General features: G+C 40.2%; 1 protein-coding gene across 1 annotated transcript; it reads left to right on the forward strand.

Annotated features, from left to right (window-relative positions):
* The first annotated feature begins 1267 nt into the window (after positions 1–1267).
* On the forward strand, positions 1268–16357 carry DLD (dihydrolipoamide dehydrogenase). The gene is made up of 14 exons (XM_039700491.1): positions 1268–1374; positions 2285–2360; positions 3064–3143; positions 6714–6782; positions 8574–8643; positions 9008–9108; positions 9456–9599; positions 9764–9865; positions 10964–11154; positions 12518–12688; positions 13128–13317; positions 13716–13853; positions 15160–15249; positions 15352–16357. Exons 1-14 carry the CDS (start codon positions 1336–1338, stop codon positions 15415–15417), a joined length of 1527 nt encoding a protein of 508 aa, XP_039556425.1. The 5' UTR covers positions 1268–1335; the 3' UTR covers positions 15418–16357.
* The last annotated feature ends 320 nt before the right edge of the window (positions 16358–16677 follow it).

A 16677-nucleotide genomic window follows, 5' to 3' on the forward strand; every position in this document is an offset into this window, starting at 1 on the left:
GTGACAAGCTGATTGTGAACTGGCAGTGTGCCCTTGAGGCCAGGATGGCTGACCGATGGCACCCGGGGTGCATCAGGAACAGTGCAGCCAGCAGGCCCAGGGAGGGGGCCCTCCTCCTCTACCCGGCCCTAGCGAGGCCACATCTGGAACGTTGTGTGCAGTTCTGGGCTCCTCAGCACAAGGAAAACAAGGAGCTGCTGGAGAGGGTCCAGCGGAAGCCACAAAGATGATGGTGGGACTGTAACACCTGTCTTAAGAGGAGCGGCTGAGGGAGCTGGGCCTGCTTACTCAAGAGGAGACTGAGAAGGGATCTCATCAATACATACAAATGGGAATTTGAATGTTAATTAGCAGTGCTCTGCCAGCCAGGAGGGCCAGTCATGTCCTGGAGGGCATCACCAGCTGGGCCAGGGAGGGGATTGTCCCACCCTGCTCTGCACTGGGCCGGCGTCACTTCAGATCCTGAGAGGGGTTTTGGGCATCACAATATAAAAAAGACATTGAGTTATTAGAGAGCATCCAAAGGAAGCCATGAGGATGGTGAATGGTCTGAAGGAGAAGCCTTATGAGGAGATTTATGAGGACTTATGATGTCACTTGGTCTGTTCAGCCTGGAGGAGACTGAGGGGAGACCTTTTTGTGGTCTTGAACATTCTTATCAGGGGAAGTAGACAGGTGCGTGCCAATCTCTTCATTCTCATGATCAGTGACAGGATTCAAGGAAACATCATGCAGCTGAGTCAGGGGAGGTTTAGATTGGATATTAGAAAAAGTTTCTTTCCCCAGAGGGTGGTTGGGCACTGGAACAGGCTCCTCAGGGAAGCAGTCACAGCACCAACCTGACAGAGTTACACAAGTGTTTGGAAAATGCTCTCGGGGACAGGGTGTGACTCTTGGGTTGTCCTGTGCAGGGCCAGGAGCTGGATGGGCCCTTTCCAACTCAGCATATTCTATGACCAGAATACCATGAATCTAAGACCAGATTCTTTTTAGTGGTGCCGGCGACATGAAGAGGATCAACGGCCATAAAACGAAACACAAGAAGTTCCACGTCTACATGAGGAAGAACTTCTTTACGCTGAGGGTGGCAGAGCGCTGGAAAAGGCTGCCCAGGGCGGTCGCGGAGTCTCCCTCTCTGCAGACACTGCAAACCCGCCCGGCTGCGCTCCAGTGTCACCGGCTGCAGGTGACCCTGCCCCGGCAGCGGGGCCGGCCGGGACCCGGGGCTCGCTCCCGGCCTGAGGGCCCTGCGCCCGCCTGGCCCCGCCCCCCGGCACTGCGCCTGCGCGCGTCCGCGGAGTCCTTGAGCGGCCGGGGCGCGGCGGCACCGCCGACATGCAGCGCTGGGGCCGCGTCTCCTGCGCGCTCGCTCGGGTACGGCACCGGCGGGGCGGCCGGGCGAGGGCAAGGGAGGGGACAAGGGGTGAAAGCCGTGCCGGGCAGCTCGGGCCTGGGCTTTCTCCAGACCCCTCAGCCCGCCGGGGGCATGCGTGAGGGCGGGCGGGGCCGGAGTGGCGCCTTGAGGCGGGCGCGGGCCTTGGCCGCGCTCCCTCCCTGCGCTGCTGTCCCCTTCCCTCGCCGCTCGGGCGGGCGGCCGGGACGCGGCGGCTGTGGCTGCCCCCAGGCTCCGTGAGCGGCAGGGACCGGCTGCCGTGTGCGTTGTCGGTGCCGGTGTCCCGGTGTCCCGGCCCGCGGGAGGCCGCGGCCGCGGTGGCCGCAAAAAGCGCCGCCGTCAGCCGGCCCCGGCCTTCGGGCTGCGGTGCTGGGGACTGCGCGAATGCTTCCAGGGACATCCTCTACTCCAGTTACAGGGTGATCGGCCCTCGGTGTGTTTGGAGCAGCTGTTCTGTGCTGTCCTGTAGTTTTTCGTAAAGGTTAAAAAAACTTGCCCTCCCGAACCTCCTATGAGGTACAGCTGCCTGTTCATAGGACGTGCCTGAAGGGGTTGGTTACAGAACAAGACTCTTTATAAAAAGTCCTGTGGATATCTAATCTATGTCATTATGTGGTTTGGGAGTTGAAAGTTGTGTAGTTAGAGGCAGCCTGTGGTGAGACTGACCTGAGAACAGGTGTGATGACAGACTGAGGTGACCGAGCAACTTCTGCCTCTTGTTCCAGTCAGTGCTCACTGTTCTTCAGTCTTGCTGTTCTGTTTTGGTTAGCTGGGGACAGTAACTGTGTATTCGTCTGTGTGTGGCTGAATGCTTCTTTTCCCTCAAGGGCAGACATAAACTTGTAAAACCAAGGGGTTCTTTTTTATTTATTTATTTATTTTCCTTTCCAGAGAAGCCATTTTGATCGAATTCATCATGGTCTTCAGGGAGTTTGTGCAGTGCCACAAAGGTCCTATGCTGATCAAGGTAATTTCTTGTGAGAAACCTTGTTTGGACAAAAAAAAACCCACCAGCCCAAACCCCCACAAAAAACAAAACAATACTTCAAACTCAGAAATCAGTCTTCCAGATGAAATCCATGTCAGGATGAAGATTTAGATTAAAATTGTGGTTTATTTGCGTAATTGGATTTTAAGCTAAAGCTGTAAATAGAAGTTGAACTTCACCATCACTGTTCTTATGTTAATTAATATTCTAAAAGAGATTGTGGTTACCAGATATGAGCTAGGTACAAAGTTCATAGCTTCCACTGCTTTATAATCAATAGAGTGTGCACAGATACCTATTGCAGCCATGTTTTCACCTTTATAAATTTGTGGCATTCACTAAGCATTTATGTTTGGTGCTAAACATCAGTAGAAGCTATGTTGGAAAAAATGTTACAGTAAACTATCGAGACATCTTGGGTTAAGTTCTTAAAGGCTTTGGATCAAGAGGGATGGGAAATTCAGTTTCTTGATGTCATTTTACATTATTTTCCATGTGAAATTTAAGACTGGTTATTTTTCTTGTGGAATAAATACCTTTACACAACCTTTCCCTGTCCAGAAAGTTACTTTCACATATGGTATGATGTGTCACTTCCTTATCCTATTTCATTAACTTGCATAATTCTTTGTCTGCAGTTATTTTGCTGAAAAAACAGTAATTCAGCTGCTCTCTGTTTCAGTTGATGCCGATGTCACGGTTATTGGCTCTGGGCCTGGAGGATATGTTGCTGCTATCAAAGCAGCTCAGCTTGGTTTTAAGGTGAGACCTCACTCAGAACTTGAAAGGTGTCTGTGTGATACTGTCATCCTTCTGTCACACCTTGGGCCACCAGATGCTGTTGACATCTTTTGCTAATCTTTCCTTACCTTGCTTACCTGCATTATGCAGAATTTGGAATGAAGGTCTGAGTGTATTACTCTCTATAGCCCTGCTACTGACAGAGCTGCTTAGGACAGCTTACTTTTGGTTGGAACTGATAATTGAGGTGGGCTTGTACTCTTGTGAGAGAGAAGGTGGGAAAACAGTGCTAGGAAGGAATTTTTCTCTCAACAAAGGGAAAAATATAGAAATCATGACAGACAAAAGACCAGTGGAAAACTATTCTGAAGAACAGACTGAGGGAACTCAGAAGGGGAAAAAGCCATATTCAACTGATAGGCTTTTTGAATGTTATTATTAGTGAAATTCTACTGCCATGTGAGAACTTTAGAGCCAAAAATGTGTGTAGAAATACTGTAGTATCTTAGTTACATTTATTTATGTTCATCTCTGTTGTTCTGCCTGTTGTCTTTGAACACCTTTCAGAAGAAGCAGTTTGTGTCTGATGAGTACTAGTGATGTGTCATTTAATTAAGTGTTGTAAGAGTTGTATATTTATAATATATTTTAGATGTTTTTAGACTTAAATACAGAACATGACTTCAGGATATTTTTTTGCCTTCACTTCTTAATATGAGATCATCTGACACTCTTGGCACTGCATTATTGTTCTCATAAGTATCTGGAGCTCTGAGAAGGTGATGCTAGCAGTCGTGAGCATGTTTCTGCTGTTTGGTATGTCACAATGTTTCTGAATTACCTAAAATAGACTTCATGACCAAAACGAGCTGGTTTGACCATCTGGTAAGGACAAGAACTCCTGGTGATGAGTTCCAGTGAAGCACAGGAATGGGGGCCCATGCAGTGTGTAGTCTTCATCTTTCAGTATTTTCAGAGCTTGGCTGTACAAGGCCCTGAGCCACCTGATAGAATCACAGAATGGTTTGGGTTGGAAGGGATGTTAAAGCTGGCCTTGTTCCAATTCCCCTGCCATGGACAGGGACACCTTCCACTAGACTGTGCTACTCAGAGACCCCTCCAGTCTGGCCTTGAACATTCAGGGTTAGGGCATCCCCAGCTTCTCTGAGCATCCTGTTCCTGTGCCTCACCACCCCCACAGTAAAGAATTCCTTCCTAAGACCTGATCTAAATCTATGCCCTTCAGCTTAAGGCTGTTTCGGTCACTAAATGTCCTTGTCAAAAGTCCCTCTCCAGACTTCTGGCAAGCCCCCTTTGGATACTGGAAGGCTGCTGTAAGGTCTCCCCAGAGCCTTCTCAGCCTGTCTTGATGGGAGAGCTGTTCCAGCACTGTGGTAAGCTTGGTGGCCTCCTCCAGACTTGCTTCAGATCTGTGTTGTCTTGGGGCTGCAGAGATGGATATGGCACTCCAGGTGGGGTCTCATGAGAGCAGAGTAGAAGGGGAGAGTCACCTCCCTCAGTATCTTTGATGTTGACTGTGTTTGGAGAAGGAGGTTTGAGTAGATGGCCTCCAGAGGAGGTCCCTTCAAACTGAATTTGTCTGTAATTCTGAGTGTTGTCCCTCATTGGTCAGTACTCCCATGACTGGGTGTCAGTAACATCTTTTTGGGTATCTTTTAGCCTTCTAATATATAACTGTACCAAAATATAAGTGTTTGAGATTCCATTAAGTTGTACACCTGCCTGTGACCTAGAGCAAAATAACTGAATTGTCTTTACACATCTTTGTGAATTACTGTTTTGTACTCTTGCTTCTGGATGTATGTGGTTACTTAGCTAGTAACCTGAGAAAAAAAGGTGCTTAGTGATGCAGGTTTTAATTAAGATTGTGGCCTTCTTCCATGTGAGTTCATGTTTGATTATTCCCAAGCTATTTTTGTGGCTGGCTACAAAGCAGCTTTTCTTGGAGCAGTACTGTCCTTGAGTCCTTCGTATCTGTGATTAACAGTAGGATACCATGCACAAGGGGGTTAAAAAGTGCCCTGGATTCTGTTTTTCATTATAGTAAAAAATAATTCGGTTACACTGTTTCACAGCTAGTTAGAGAGGGGAAAGTGCTTGGACATACTTGTGCATGTCACCATTATCATTGAATAAACATGTGGAATGTTTTTGGTGTCCTTGAGGAATCTAAGGAGATGTTTTTTGTAGACTGGCAAAAAGATTGTATCGTTACACCATCCATGGAAGATCCTAATTCTGCTCTACTTAATTACTTAAATTTCAGTTTTAGTGCTATTTCTGCTAGCACAAGCATGGAGTCCTTGTATCAGCACTACAGCATCCCATGTTATTGTTATCCCAATAGTGTTCCTGAGTATTGGCTTTCCAAAAGTTCTACTTGGCCTTGTCAGTGAAATTTATGTAAAATGGATGAGGCAGAACATCCTTATTGGGTAAAGGTAGGAGCAGTCTGATGCTCTTTGACCCATGGTGCAGCTTTTAAAGCCCTTATGTTGTGTTTCATGAATTCATGTGCTTAAAACAAGAGGAAGGGAAGGTAGGGGATAAGCAGAGTGTTCCTGTGATTTGATTTGGTGAATTCTGCCCTTCATGTTACCATCACCTACCTTAGCACAAAAGGAGCAATTTGAAGAAATTGTGAAAGGCTTTCACCTAGGTAGTTGCCTCTCAGTGGACTGGAACTCTCAAAAGTGTAAAACCAAGGTTACAATTATTTTGAATATGTGTGTGCCTTCAAAGAAGGAGATGCCAGTTCCTTTGCTTCTATAAAAATGGTCTAGGATACTCTCTCCTTCATTCTCTCTCCCAGTGATCTGTTTTTAAATAAAGTTTTGGCAGTTGTTTTTGTCCTTTGCACACTTTGATGTTGTCAGCTTAATGAGAAGGAGATGAAATATTTTCCATCCCTGTTGTTATTGACCTTATTTTTATTTTTGTTTGGTTTTGCTCTACTTAATTTTTGTTTTTTCATTATAGGTGTTGGTACAGCTTTATAGCAGTGGGAGGAGATATTGTTTGTGGCTTGGAGGTTTTGTTCTGTTGTGTTTTCTTTGAAGAAACTGTAGCTTCATGGGATTTTAATCTATGCCGGTTCATCTATCAGTTGTTTTCTTGTTTTTATGAATCTTCATATGATTTACATGTTTTGCTTTTAGCAGTTTTTTTCTGTAATTGTTAGAGGAACATCTTTCACTGGACTAAGTCTTGTATTTATTATTTACTTTGTAGATTTTTGTGGTAGGACTCCAAAAATACATACAAGTAGCACTTGTATGAATGGTGCAGTGGCTGTTATTTGCAGACAGTAAACTGGTGCAATTTGGTAGAGAATTTGGTTGCAAAGAGCTATTTTTTGGGGTTTAGGTTAATAAAAATTGAGGGAAGAGAAACGTGAGTCGTAAAATAAATCTAGAAATTAAATTAATGGGACACTTGTAGAGGTAGAATTACTAGATAAGTAGAAAAAATGTCTTTGTCATCAATTCTAAATTGTGAGATAGCCTGTAAGGAAATGGTGGCAGAGTATTACTAAAAAATTCTTTTTTTTCCTCTGTTGTTTTTTCTCAGACTGTCTGTGTAGAAAAAAATGCAACGTTAGGGGGAACCTGTTTGAATGTTGGATGTATTCCATCCAAGGTAAGTGTGCATGTTTGTCATAGCTTCATTAAAAGCAGCTGACATGATGTGCTTCAGTTGGAAGGAGATTAGGAAGGAGTTTCTCAAGATGAATGTACATGTAAGAATGGCCTGGAGGATGAGGTGTGTGGAGTAATATAGATGTGGAGAGAAAGAGCTGAGTCCAACACATGCACTCTGAAAGAAAGGAGAAGCAAGAAGAAATTAATAAGAGCTTCCTGTTTGACATTGTCAATCTAGTTTAAAGTAATTTCAGACCTCGGCCTTTGTAAGAGCAGTGCTGTTGCTGGGGAATCTGCCTCAACAGCACCCAGCAGGTGGAGCAAGACACTGCTAAGGCCAGGTTTGTGATGGCTGTAGTAACAAACATAATGTTCTTAACAAGATCCCTCCTAACTGTGTTGCTGTTTCTAATGGTTTTGCTCAAAAAGTTCCTTTTGCATGGGAGGAGAAAATACCGTATAAGTACTAAGTATTTTTAAAATTTTATATTAATTTCTCTAACATTTTAGTAATCGTTTCAGTGAGGTTCAGAGTATCTTAATATATTGAAGCACCACTAAAACACATCAATCCACACAGTGTTACCTTGAAAATTTGAAACTCTGCTAGGATCTATTTAACTAACTTCTCAAGTACCCTTTTTTTTTTTGTCTTTTAGACTTCTTATGAAAATACTATTGAACCTATGGCTAAACTTGAATCCTATCTAGAATTTGTTTGAATTGCAGTAAACTTAAGAAGAGGATATATAGCCTGTGTACACCAAGGCAATAACAAATGATTCAAATATTCCTTTCCAGAAAACCACCCAAAATAATACCTTGGGCATGGATTTTTTTTTTCCTTTCTAATTGCTAAAGTCTTAAGCAGTGCTTGCATCTTTTAAGTAATGTGAATGTTACAGATTTGGGGCTGTGACAGGTATGTGAAGTAGAGAAATGACTTTTAAAGACAGTTGATAAAAATTATAAAAATGGAATTATCTTAGTTGATAGTATTAGTTTTACACAAACATATGTAGATAAGGCAAGTATTTCAAAGTGCCTTTTGAATCTTTTACTGTGCCTGCTTTAGATTTAAGTCTGTGCAAAATCACGCTGTTGTCCTTGCAAAGATACAGATAATTTCATATTTGGGGTGGCTATAACAAAATAATCAATTTTCTTAGTAAGATCCTGCCTTAACCATTTTGTTATTTTGAATCAAAATACAATTATCAAGCTTCTGAATTTGAAGTTACTAATTTTTAGCCATCCATATAAAAACTATTCTAATTTTATCTATGAATTTGGAAGATCCATGAACCTGAGTTAGCTCCAAGCCATCCAGCTTCAGCTCAGCTGGCTGTGCAGTAATAGAAACTTCAGCACAAAACCTCAAAATTTAACTCACGTATGTCTACACAGGCTAAAATCTTAAGCATTTTAATATGGATTTTCCACATCCAGTTATTCTGTATCTTCTCTTTGGCCGTCAGTCACATCTCTCTCTTCCTCTACTTGGTCTGTTCCTTTTTTTTTTTAATCTCTGTGGAGTAATTATCAGTTTCTATGGTGAAATGAGCAAAAAATATTTAACTGTTGTCTGTTTCTGTGTAAAGTATGTAATTTTATTGAATGTTTCAATAGGAGCTACTGTGTACAATTTCTGTGATTGAAATACACCTTTCCAAATATGTATATGTCAAACAATAGTGAGAACATTTTGTAAATAGTATAATTCTTTTTCCTTGTAATAATATTCTTTTGAATGTATGTCCAAATTGACATTTTTGTGTGTCTGTTTTAGGCCTTGCTGAACAACTCACATCTGTATCACTTGGCCCATGGAAAAGATTTTGCTAATAGAGGAATTGAAAGTGAGTGAAGAGCTCTCAGTGCCTGTTACATAAGTGGTTTCCACCAAGAAGTTAAATTTAATCTTTCAAATCTGATTTGTATGGTTTTTTGGTCAGAAAGTTTTTAGAGTTATAAATAATACCCTTTATCTGTCATTTGGAGGCTTAGGAACGTGTCTGCTCTTTGAACTCTGAATAATGGATAGATAAGTTATAGTTGAAAAGTGCAATATTGATTTTCACGTAGCAGTTGTTGAATGTAACCTTTAGCATTTAGGGCCATTCAACATATCTTTCTGTGCCAGCTGTTAACTGTGTTGAGGTTAGCTCCTTTAACATTAACAATCTGCAGTGCTTGCTGTAAGTTGTTTTGCTTTAACTTTAGTTACAGGAATCCGTTTGAATCTAGAGAAGATGATGGAACAGAAGAGTAGTGCAGTGAAGGCCTTAACAGGTGGAATTGCTCATTTATTTAAGCAAAACAAGGTTAGTTTGGGTTATATACTGAGGTATATCCATTTTTTAATCTGAATTTCCTACTTTTTACGTTTTCATATTGCCATATAAATTAGAGTGACTGATATGACAAGGGCAGAATTTGGATGCTTCTCTTCCAGAAAACTTTTAAATGCCTAGTGCCTTCATTTTTAACCTACTTAAAGGAATAGTATACTATTCCTGTTCCTACTAGTATACAGTTACTTTGTGATTTGTACCAGGTGGTGATGCAGAAAGATGTTTTAGCAGCATCTCTGAGCATCAGTGAGATTCAGGTGAAATGTAGCCTGACCTACATATTTGAACTTGTCTTCACTGTGTTCTGATTGCTAAAGGTTGTACATGTATCTGGGTTTGGAAAAATAACTGGCAAAAACCAAGTCACTGCAACTAAAGAAGATGGCAGCACACAAGTGATCAACACAAAGAACATTCTCATAGCCACAGGCTCAGAAGTTGCTCCCTTCCCTGGAATTACTGTACGTATTTGAACTTAATTGTACTTCCTTTTCAGTGTCTCACAGCCACACAATTTAATGTGTAATAATGGTTTGCACCTAATTGCACTTCATGTTCTGTGTGTTTTGTATATAATATGTAAAAGAGATTGCAAACCTCCCTTTGTGCATTTCTTTGTCATTAGATTGATGAAGATAACATTGTGTCATCCACTGGTGCACTGTCACTGAAAAAAGTTCCTGAAAAGATGGTTGTCATTGGTGCAGGAGTCATTGGTGTGGAACTGGTGAGAGGATATTTAAACCACTTGACCTTTAATTTGTAAAGGAAAAGGGTGGGTTTTTTGGTTGTATTTGATGGTTTTGCTGTGCTTTAACAGTTCAGTGAGTTGTAGTCAATCTATTCAAACTTCACAGCCTACTAGCTCCATTTTTTATCAGAAAAGCTGGGATAAGTGTTTGTTGGGTCAGTACTTCTGCAGCTGGTTAGATAAGCAAAGAAGTTAGAGAGGAACATCCAGGGCCTTGCATATTTCTTTTTCCCTTTTGGAGCAGTAGGGATGTGAGGAAATGCCAGGACAGTCAGGATGAATACTTGTGTTTAGTAGTTGATCTCAAGAGATGTTTAATGTGATCTGGTAGTACATGCTCTATCAGCCAAAGGCGTAGAGACTTTGTAGTTCACTGTGGTCTGAGCCCTTTTACCTCACACCTGCATGTTTCAGAAAGAATTTATATTTGCTGGTCTTGCAGCTGCTTGAAGCTGTGCTCATCTGCCAGGTGGTTGCTTAACCTGCTGACCAATAAGCTGGGGAAGAGTAAGCAAAGTGAAATTCTCTGTTGGGTAGATGTGGGTAACTGTTAGGTAAATACCTAAAGGGCGTACGTGGGTTTTGTTGGTGAGGCTGATGATCATGGTTAAGGTTATAAATACAGGCAGTTCCAGCAGAGCTTCATTTTGTGTATAAAATCCTTAATGTGGTATTGTTTTGATTAATTAGTAATGGTATTAGGGCACGACAAGCAATTCCCTTTGGGTTTTCCTTTCAGATTCTTTGATTTTGAATTTCTTCTATACCTATAGTATAAAACATACATGAGTTAGCTAACAAAATCACTAAGTATATTTCTTTAAAAGCCTAATTCCCTGAATTCGATCATGGAAGTTTTGAGTCTGCAAATAAATGATGATAAATCTTTTCCTGGAAAGGCTGGGAAAATTTTAACTTGTTTTATTTTACATTATGTTTGTAGAAACTGATCAGTTTGCTGTTACATGTTATCCTGCTTCAGAATAGTTTACAGTCTGTTTGTAAGTATTAGAGTAAAAGTATCTGAAGTTTACTTTTCAAAAACTCTTTTTACCTGTATTGTTGTAACTGCAGGGTTCAGTTTGGCAGCGCCTCGGTGCAGATGTGACAGCTGTTGAGTTCATGGGCCATGTTGGAGGAATGGGAATTGACATGGAGATCTCTAAAAACTTCCAACGTATTCTTCAGAAGCAGGGATTCAAGTTTAAACTGAACACCAAAGTTACTGGTGCTACCAAGAGACCAGATGGAAAAATAGATGTAGCGTAAGTGTTTAACATAAAACTAAAGGAATGCAAAATATATTCTTCCTCCCAATCCATCAAACCTGTTTAAAAATACAGTTTGATACTATTTTTAGCATGGGAATTAAAATTAATTCTTTAGTACAATTAAATGTTTATCCTTTTATAACAACTTACAGAGCTCATAATTTTGGGTTTATTAAGTCCTAAGTTGCTTATACAGGAGAGGTTCCATTGATTTGAGTTGAGGGCTTGCTGGCATAAAACCACTGTTATAATGAGATCAGTAATAAAAGCAGAACTCTAAATCATTATTTTCATGGAAGATATTTGCTTCTGGTATAACTAGCATAAATGCCATGATTGTTTATACAGTCATTTCCAAGCCATTAATTCTTGACCATGACTGGAAGGTCATCTTGTCTTAGGGTAAGCCTGGCAGAGATACTACTGTTCTTGAATGGAAATAAATGAAACTAACCAAAGAGTTTATTTTAATGGTCTTACTCTAGACCTTTGAAGTATTATACATGAACAGTTAATATAGAAACACATAAAGCAAATTTGCTTTGTAAAAGTCCATAAGTATGCACTAGTTCTGTTTGTGTTAATGGATTCTCTATGCAGAAACTGTAGTTGTTACTTCACAAAAACAAGCTTAAATGTTTTTTCACTGGGGACTTACTATGATGACTTCTACTTGCTCTATCACTGTGTATGTGATATGTATATGTAGCTTGGGACAGTCTGTCATCTGTCACTCCAGGATTTAGGCTTCTTTGCATGCCATGCTGATGCTGACTGGATCTCTCATGTAGTCTGTTTCTTTTAGGGTATCATTTTGGTTCAGAGTTTGCTTTTGAAACACATTCACAGTTCTCCTCACTTTCCATGCTTTGGTTCTTGTGCTCTCAGAGTACATGAACTGGACTTGTTCTGGGTGCAGTTAAAGACAAGATGCACTTGAGGGATGCCTGGGATGCATGGCAGCTGCTAAGAGGTGTTTGGTTCCTGGGCCAGAAGAAAGCTTGCTCAGAATACATGGCCCTACCCCACCCCAAAGTATATACACTATATACAAAGTATGTACACACTGGGTGGGAAGTACTCAGCAGCAGTGACTTTGCTATCAGATCATGCTGATTGCTATTTAAAATACACCCTGATTTTCTCTCTGACAATTAAGAAATGTAGTAATAGGTGTTGCCCCTTCCTCTCTCTTCCACTGCTGAACTCTTGCAAGGAGGAGGCATGAGGCAGGCTCAGTGAAGTGCTTTGGGTGCCAGACCCAGCCAGATCACCATCTTGGGTTATGTTAGTTACTAGCCAGAGAGAGATAAGGCTACAGGTTTACAGCTTAGCATTTTTTCTTGTTTTGCTGTAGTGTTGAAGCTGCTGCTGGTGGCAAGGCAGAAGTAATAACTTGTGATGTGCTCCTAGTTTGCATCGGTAGGCGTCCTTTTACAAAAAATCTAGGTCTTGAGGAAATTGGAATAGAGCTTGATAAGAGGGGAAGAATTCCAGTCAACAACAGATTCCAAACCAAGATTCCAAAGTAAGTAAGACTGATTTTTTTTTTCCTTTTTTTTAAATGCAGAACACTTATTTTTTAAAGTTTAACTTAGTAAAGCACTTCTAGTTTTTAATAACAGAACGTATTTTCCTTTTCTGAAAAGAAAACTCAATATATCCTATCATTTCAGTAGCTAAAAATTTTTAGTCAGCCTTTGAAGTTTTAAAACTAAAAGTCACTATTTCTGTCTTTCAAAATTAAAAGTCACTGTCACATTAAATTTAAAAGTCACTGTGTATTTCATGTCACTGAGTACTTCTTGAAGTGTCGTCATTCTGTGGAAACTGCTAAAATGAAGTATTTTAATCTGTTTTGATTAGAGTTTTCAGTAACATGTGTCAAACACACTGTTGTGTAAGGTAGCCCGGGTGTGCTAGGATGTTTTTAAACAGTGTCTTATTCTGTTTCATTGGTCTGATAGCATCTATGCTATTGGTGATGTAGTTGCTGGACCTATGCTGGCCCACAAAGCTGAGGATGAAGGCATTCTGTGTGTAGAAGGCATGGCTGGGGGAGCAGTTCACATTGACTACAACTGCGTTCCCTCTGTGATCTACACTCACCCTGAAGTGGCCTGGGTGGGCAAGTCAGAAGAACAGCTGAAAGAAGAGGTACTGTTTGTTTTCTTTTCCAGCAAAAATTGTTATTCCACTTTGAGCTTGGTTTCATTGTCTAGTTGTTTATCTAGCTACTTTATCCAAATTTCTGCATTTGATTTTATTGCTTAGGGGGTGTGAGTGAATGATGCTCTTGTGCATGCCACTCTCCCAAGAACCACAGTTCTCTTTAATAATTTACATTCTGTGACATTAATATTGTTTGTTTGCAAATTAATCTTTTTTTTGGTACACTTTCACACCATTTACGGTGATAGTTCACATACATTCCTGTGTCTCCTGTTTTAGTTCTGCATTGCTTCTCCTCATGTATGTGACAGTTGGTTACATTGTTCTTGTTGGTCATTAATTCAATCTACATCTCATTAACTCAGACTACATCTGTTTTGCAGGGTGTAGAATACAAAGTTGGGAAATTTCCATTTGCTGCGAACAGCAGAGCAAAGACAAATGCTGACACAGATGGCCTGGTGAAGATACTTAGTCACAAATCGACAGACAGGATGTTGGGTGCTCACATTTTAGGCTCAGTAAGTATCATCAATTCTGCTTTCTTTGCCTTGTAACATGCTTTTTATTTGGTGTTGCATAGTTGTTGAGTTAGAAGTGGTGTTTGTAAACAGGAAGGTTTGAGTTCATCACCCTTTTTTTTTTTTTACAGTTCTGTTCTGCACCCCTGCTCTCCTTCCCACTTTTTAGTTACTTTGGTGTAACTAAAAAAAAGCTCAGCTTTTTTTTTTCCTCTTGAATTGCCAAGGTTATTTGGTTATCTTGACAAGTTTTATGTGGTGAGATTTTTGGTGATGGTGTTTGTTGTGGGATTTTTGTTTTTCATTTTGTTTTTATGAATACTGCCAAATACTTGAAAGAACAGCAGAAATTGTTGATTCAACTTTTGGAAGTTAAAGGAGCTGAAAAGACTGTGTCTCTTTCATTGGTGTTTTCTTTTTTCCCATCTCTTCAACTAAGGACTTCAGCAAGGGTGGTAATCTTAACACTGCAGTCACCAAATCAGGGGTCAATAATTTATGGAACTTAGAGTAAAAAATCCTTTGGGATTTCCCCTGTTTAGGGGGTTTTAGGGTTTGTTTTTTGGGTTTTTTTAATCAAAATTAGACCCTAATCTTTCTCTGTTTTGTTTCTTAGCTCTAAATTGACTTTTTCAAAATATGTTTGCAGAAACACTTCCATACATTTTTGTGTACGACTTTCTTTAAGAGAAACACCAAACTGGTCTCAATAAGATTCTCTGCTACTTAATTTCTCTTGCAATTGTAGTAATTTAGAAACCAACATGCCTTAAAGGAAGCACAACTTTGTCTGTCTCATACCAACAAATCTAATTTTCTTTATTGGGAAAGGACTGGAAAAAAACCTTTTGGTTGTGGATCTGAGTATTAAAAATGTAAGAGAAGATTTAACTATTTCTGACTCCTCAAAGATATATTCTCTTAGTAAATATGCATAAATACAGCAAATAAAAATGAGGGTGTAGGTATAGTAACCTAGTAATGCTTTTTTTGAAATCTAGTTATCTTTTACCTTTTCAGGGAAGCATTGAAGTTTTGGGTAGGTTTCCTTTCATGAAAATTGCCTAGCTTTTGCACAACTCTCAGAATGAGAGAACAAATACTGTCATTAATGTTTATATTTATGCTAGGTTTGAGCACAATCACCAAGTAGATTACATTACTTACGTTAGAACACAAATGAAGTGCTGGTTAAAACATAACTTCTCTTTCTTAGCAGCAAATGCTTATTTATAAGCTGTTACTCAGCAGAACCTGGACAACTGTGTAAGAATTTGTGCTAATTGCAAGTACCATTAAATTACAGGGTGCTGGTGAAATGGTGAATGAAGCTGCCCTTGCTATGGAATATGGAGCATCGTGTGAAGATGTAGCCAGAGTTTGCCATGCCCATCCAGTAAGTGTTTTCTGAAGGGGCTGTTGAACACCATTACACAGACATGCTGTTACTCCATGTAGCTATTAATGACTTGTAACTTTTTGTGCTTGCTCCCTACAGACGGTGTCAGAAGCCTTCAGGGAAGCAAACCTGGCAGCATCCTTTGGCAAAGCTATCAACTTCTAAAATGAAAGAGCAGATCTTTGTACATATATAGTACATCTCTGAAAATGGACTGTGGGCCCTTATGGAAGGCTGAATCTGAGGATTTTAGGACTGACTTTAAGAGAATATTTTAATTTTAAACATCAGATATTTAAACAAGTAGAGTTTGGGACAAGTGGAATTATCCAGTCTCTGTAAATTAAATACTTAAAATTACATGTTTATTTACACAATGAATGTTGCAGAAAAGCAGCCTGACAGAACTCTTTTCTTTTTGGAAACCAAACATTTTGCTGCTGCATGGGATTATGAGGTGTGCTGGTCAGAACTCTGGATGATTGTCCAGCATACCTTGTATTTTTCTTATTTGAAGTAGTGTTACAATAAACCAGTGGAATACTGGCACTTCAAATGCCACTGTCACTTAAAATGCCACTGTCACTTCCGCACAAAAATGTGTTTCCTTCTGAAGGGATTAACTTTGGTATTTAACCTACTTCTTACATACGAGTACCAAAACTTGTTTTGACCTAGTAGTGTTGGGATGTTGGGAGAAGAGGGGCTCATGTAGATCAATTAAAATTATATTCACTTTTTAAAGAGAAAATTACTGTCTGTGTGATTCTCCATGTCAGGTTTTCATATTGAAAACTCTTAAGGGGAAAAATTGAGTACTAATTGAGAAATGAAAGATTGAAGACAAATTCATTGTAATCCTTTTTGATTTTAAAGCTTCCATTGTCCAGCTCTCTTAAACTTGAAATGCTAAAACTGGGTAGTGAAGCAGTGTTTGCTGTTAGATGCTATGACATGAGGGTTATTCTGCACCTTCCACACATAAGGGCTGCAGTGTCAGCTCTCCACACAATTAAGACATACTTTCTTCTCTTCTGTTTTCTATTTTGTTCTTTCTTTCGGTCTCTTCTGTAGCAAGAGAGCTTAATAAATACTTGACATGGCTGGAGGGTCTTCTTGCATTTTGTTTGCTGATTGGATCCTTGTAGTGTCTAGGTTGATTATGTGAGCAAACTCAGAAACAGATGGCATCATTGGAAGATCTATGGAGCATGCCCAAATCCAGTACTTAAAATTAACTTCTTTCCCAAGGTGCCATTTTTCTTTTTTTGCCGTGCTCTTCTGCCTTGAAGAAAACCTTAATACCTGCTGGTATTGTGCATGTCCTTTTTCATTATGCCAGTGGAATGAAAAATGCACATTCAGAAGGTGGTGCTGCAGCTACTTGGTTTTTTGTATAGCCAAGATGGTTATATCTTTCTAGCT

This window comes from Passer montanus, unplaced genomic scaffold (genome assembly GCF_014805655.1).
Source record: "Passer montanus isolate IOZ18808 unplaced genomic scaffold, ASM1480565v1 scaffold141, whole genome shotgun sequence".
NCBI classification, from domain to species: domain Eukaryota; kingdom Metazoa; phylum Chordata; class Aves; order Passeriformes; family Passeridae; genus Passer; species Passer montanus.

What these genes read in the sequence shown, in the direction of transcription:
- DLD (XM_039700491.1), top strand. Translation starts at nt 1,336, where the DNA reads ATGCAGCGCTGGGGCCGCGTCTCCTGCGCGCTCGCTCGG. An exon ending in CAGCTCAGCTTGGTTTTAAG is followed by an intron (nt 3,144 to 6,713) that starts GTGAGACCTCAC and finishes GTTTTTTCTCAG; the next exon opens with ACTGTCTGTGTAGAAAAAAA. An exon ending in TGCTAATAGAGGAATTGAAA is followed by an intron (nt 8,644 to 9,007) that starts GTGAGTGAAGAG and finishes CTTTAACTTTAG; the next exon opens with TTACAGGAATCCGTTTGAAT.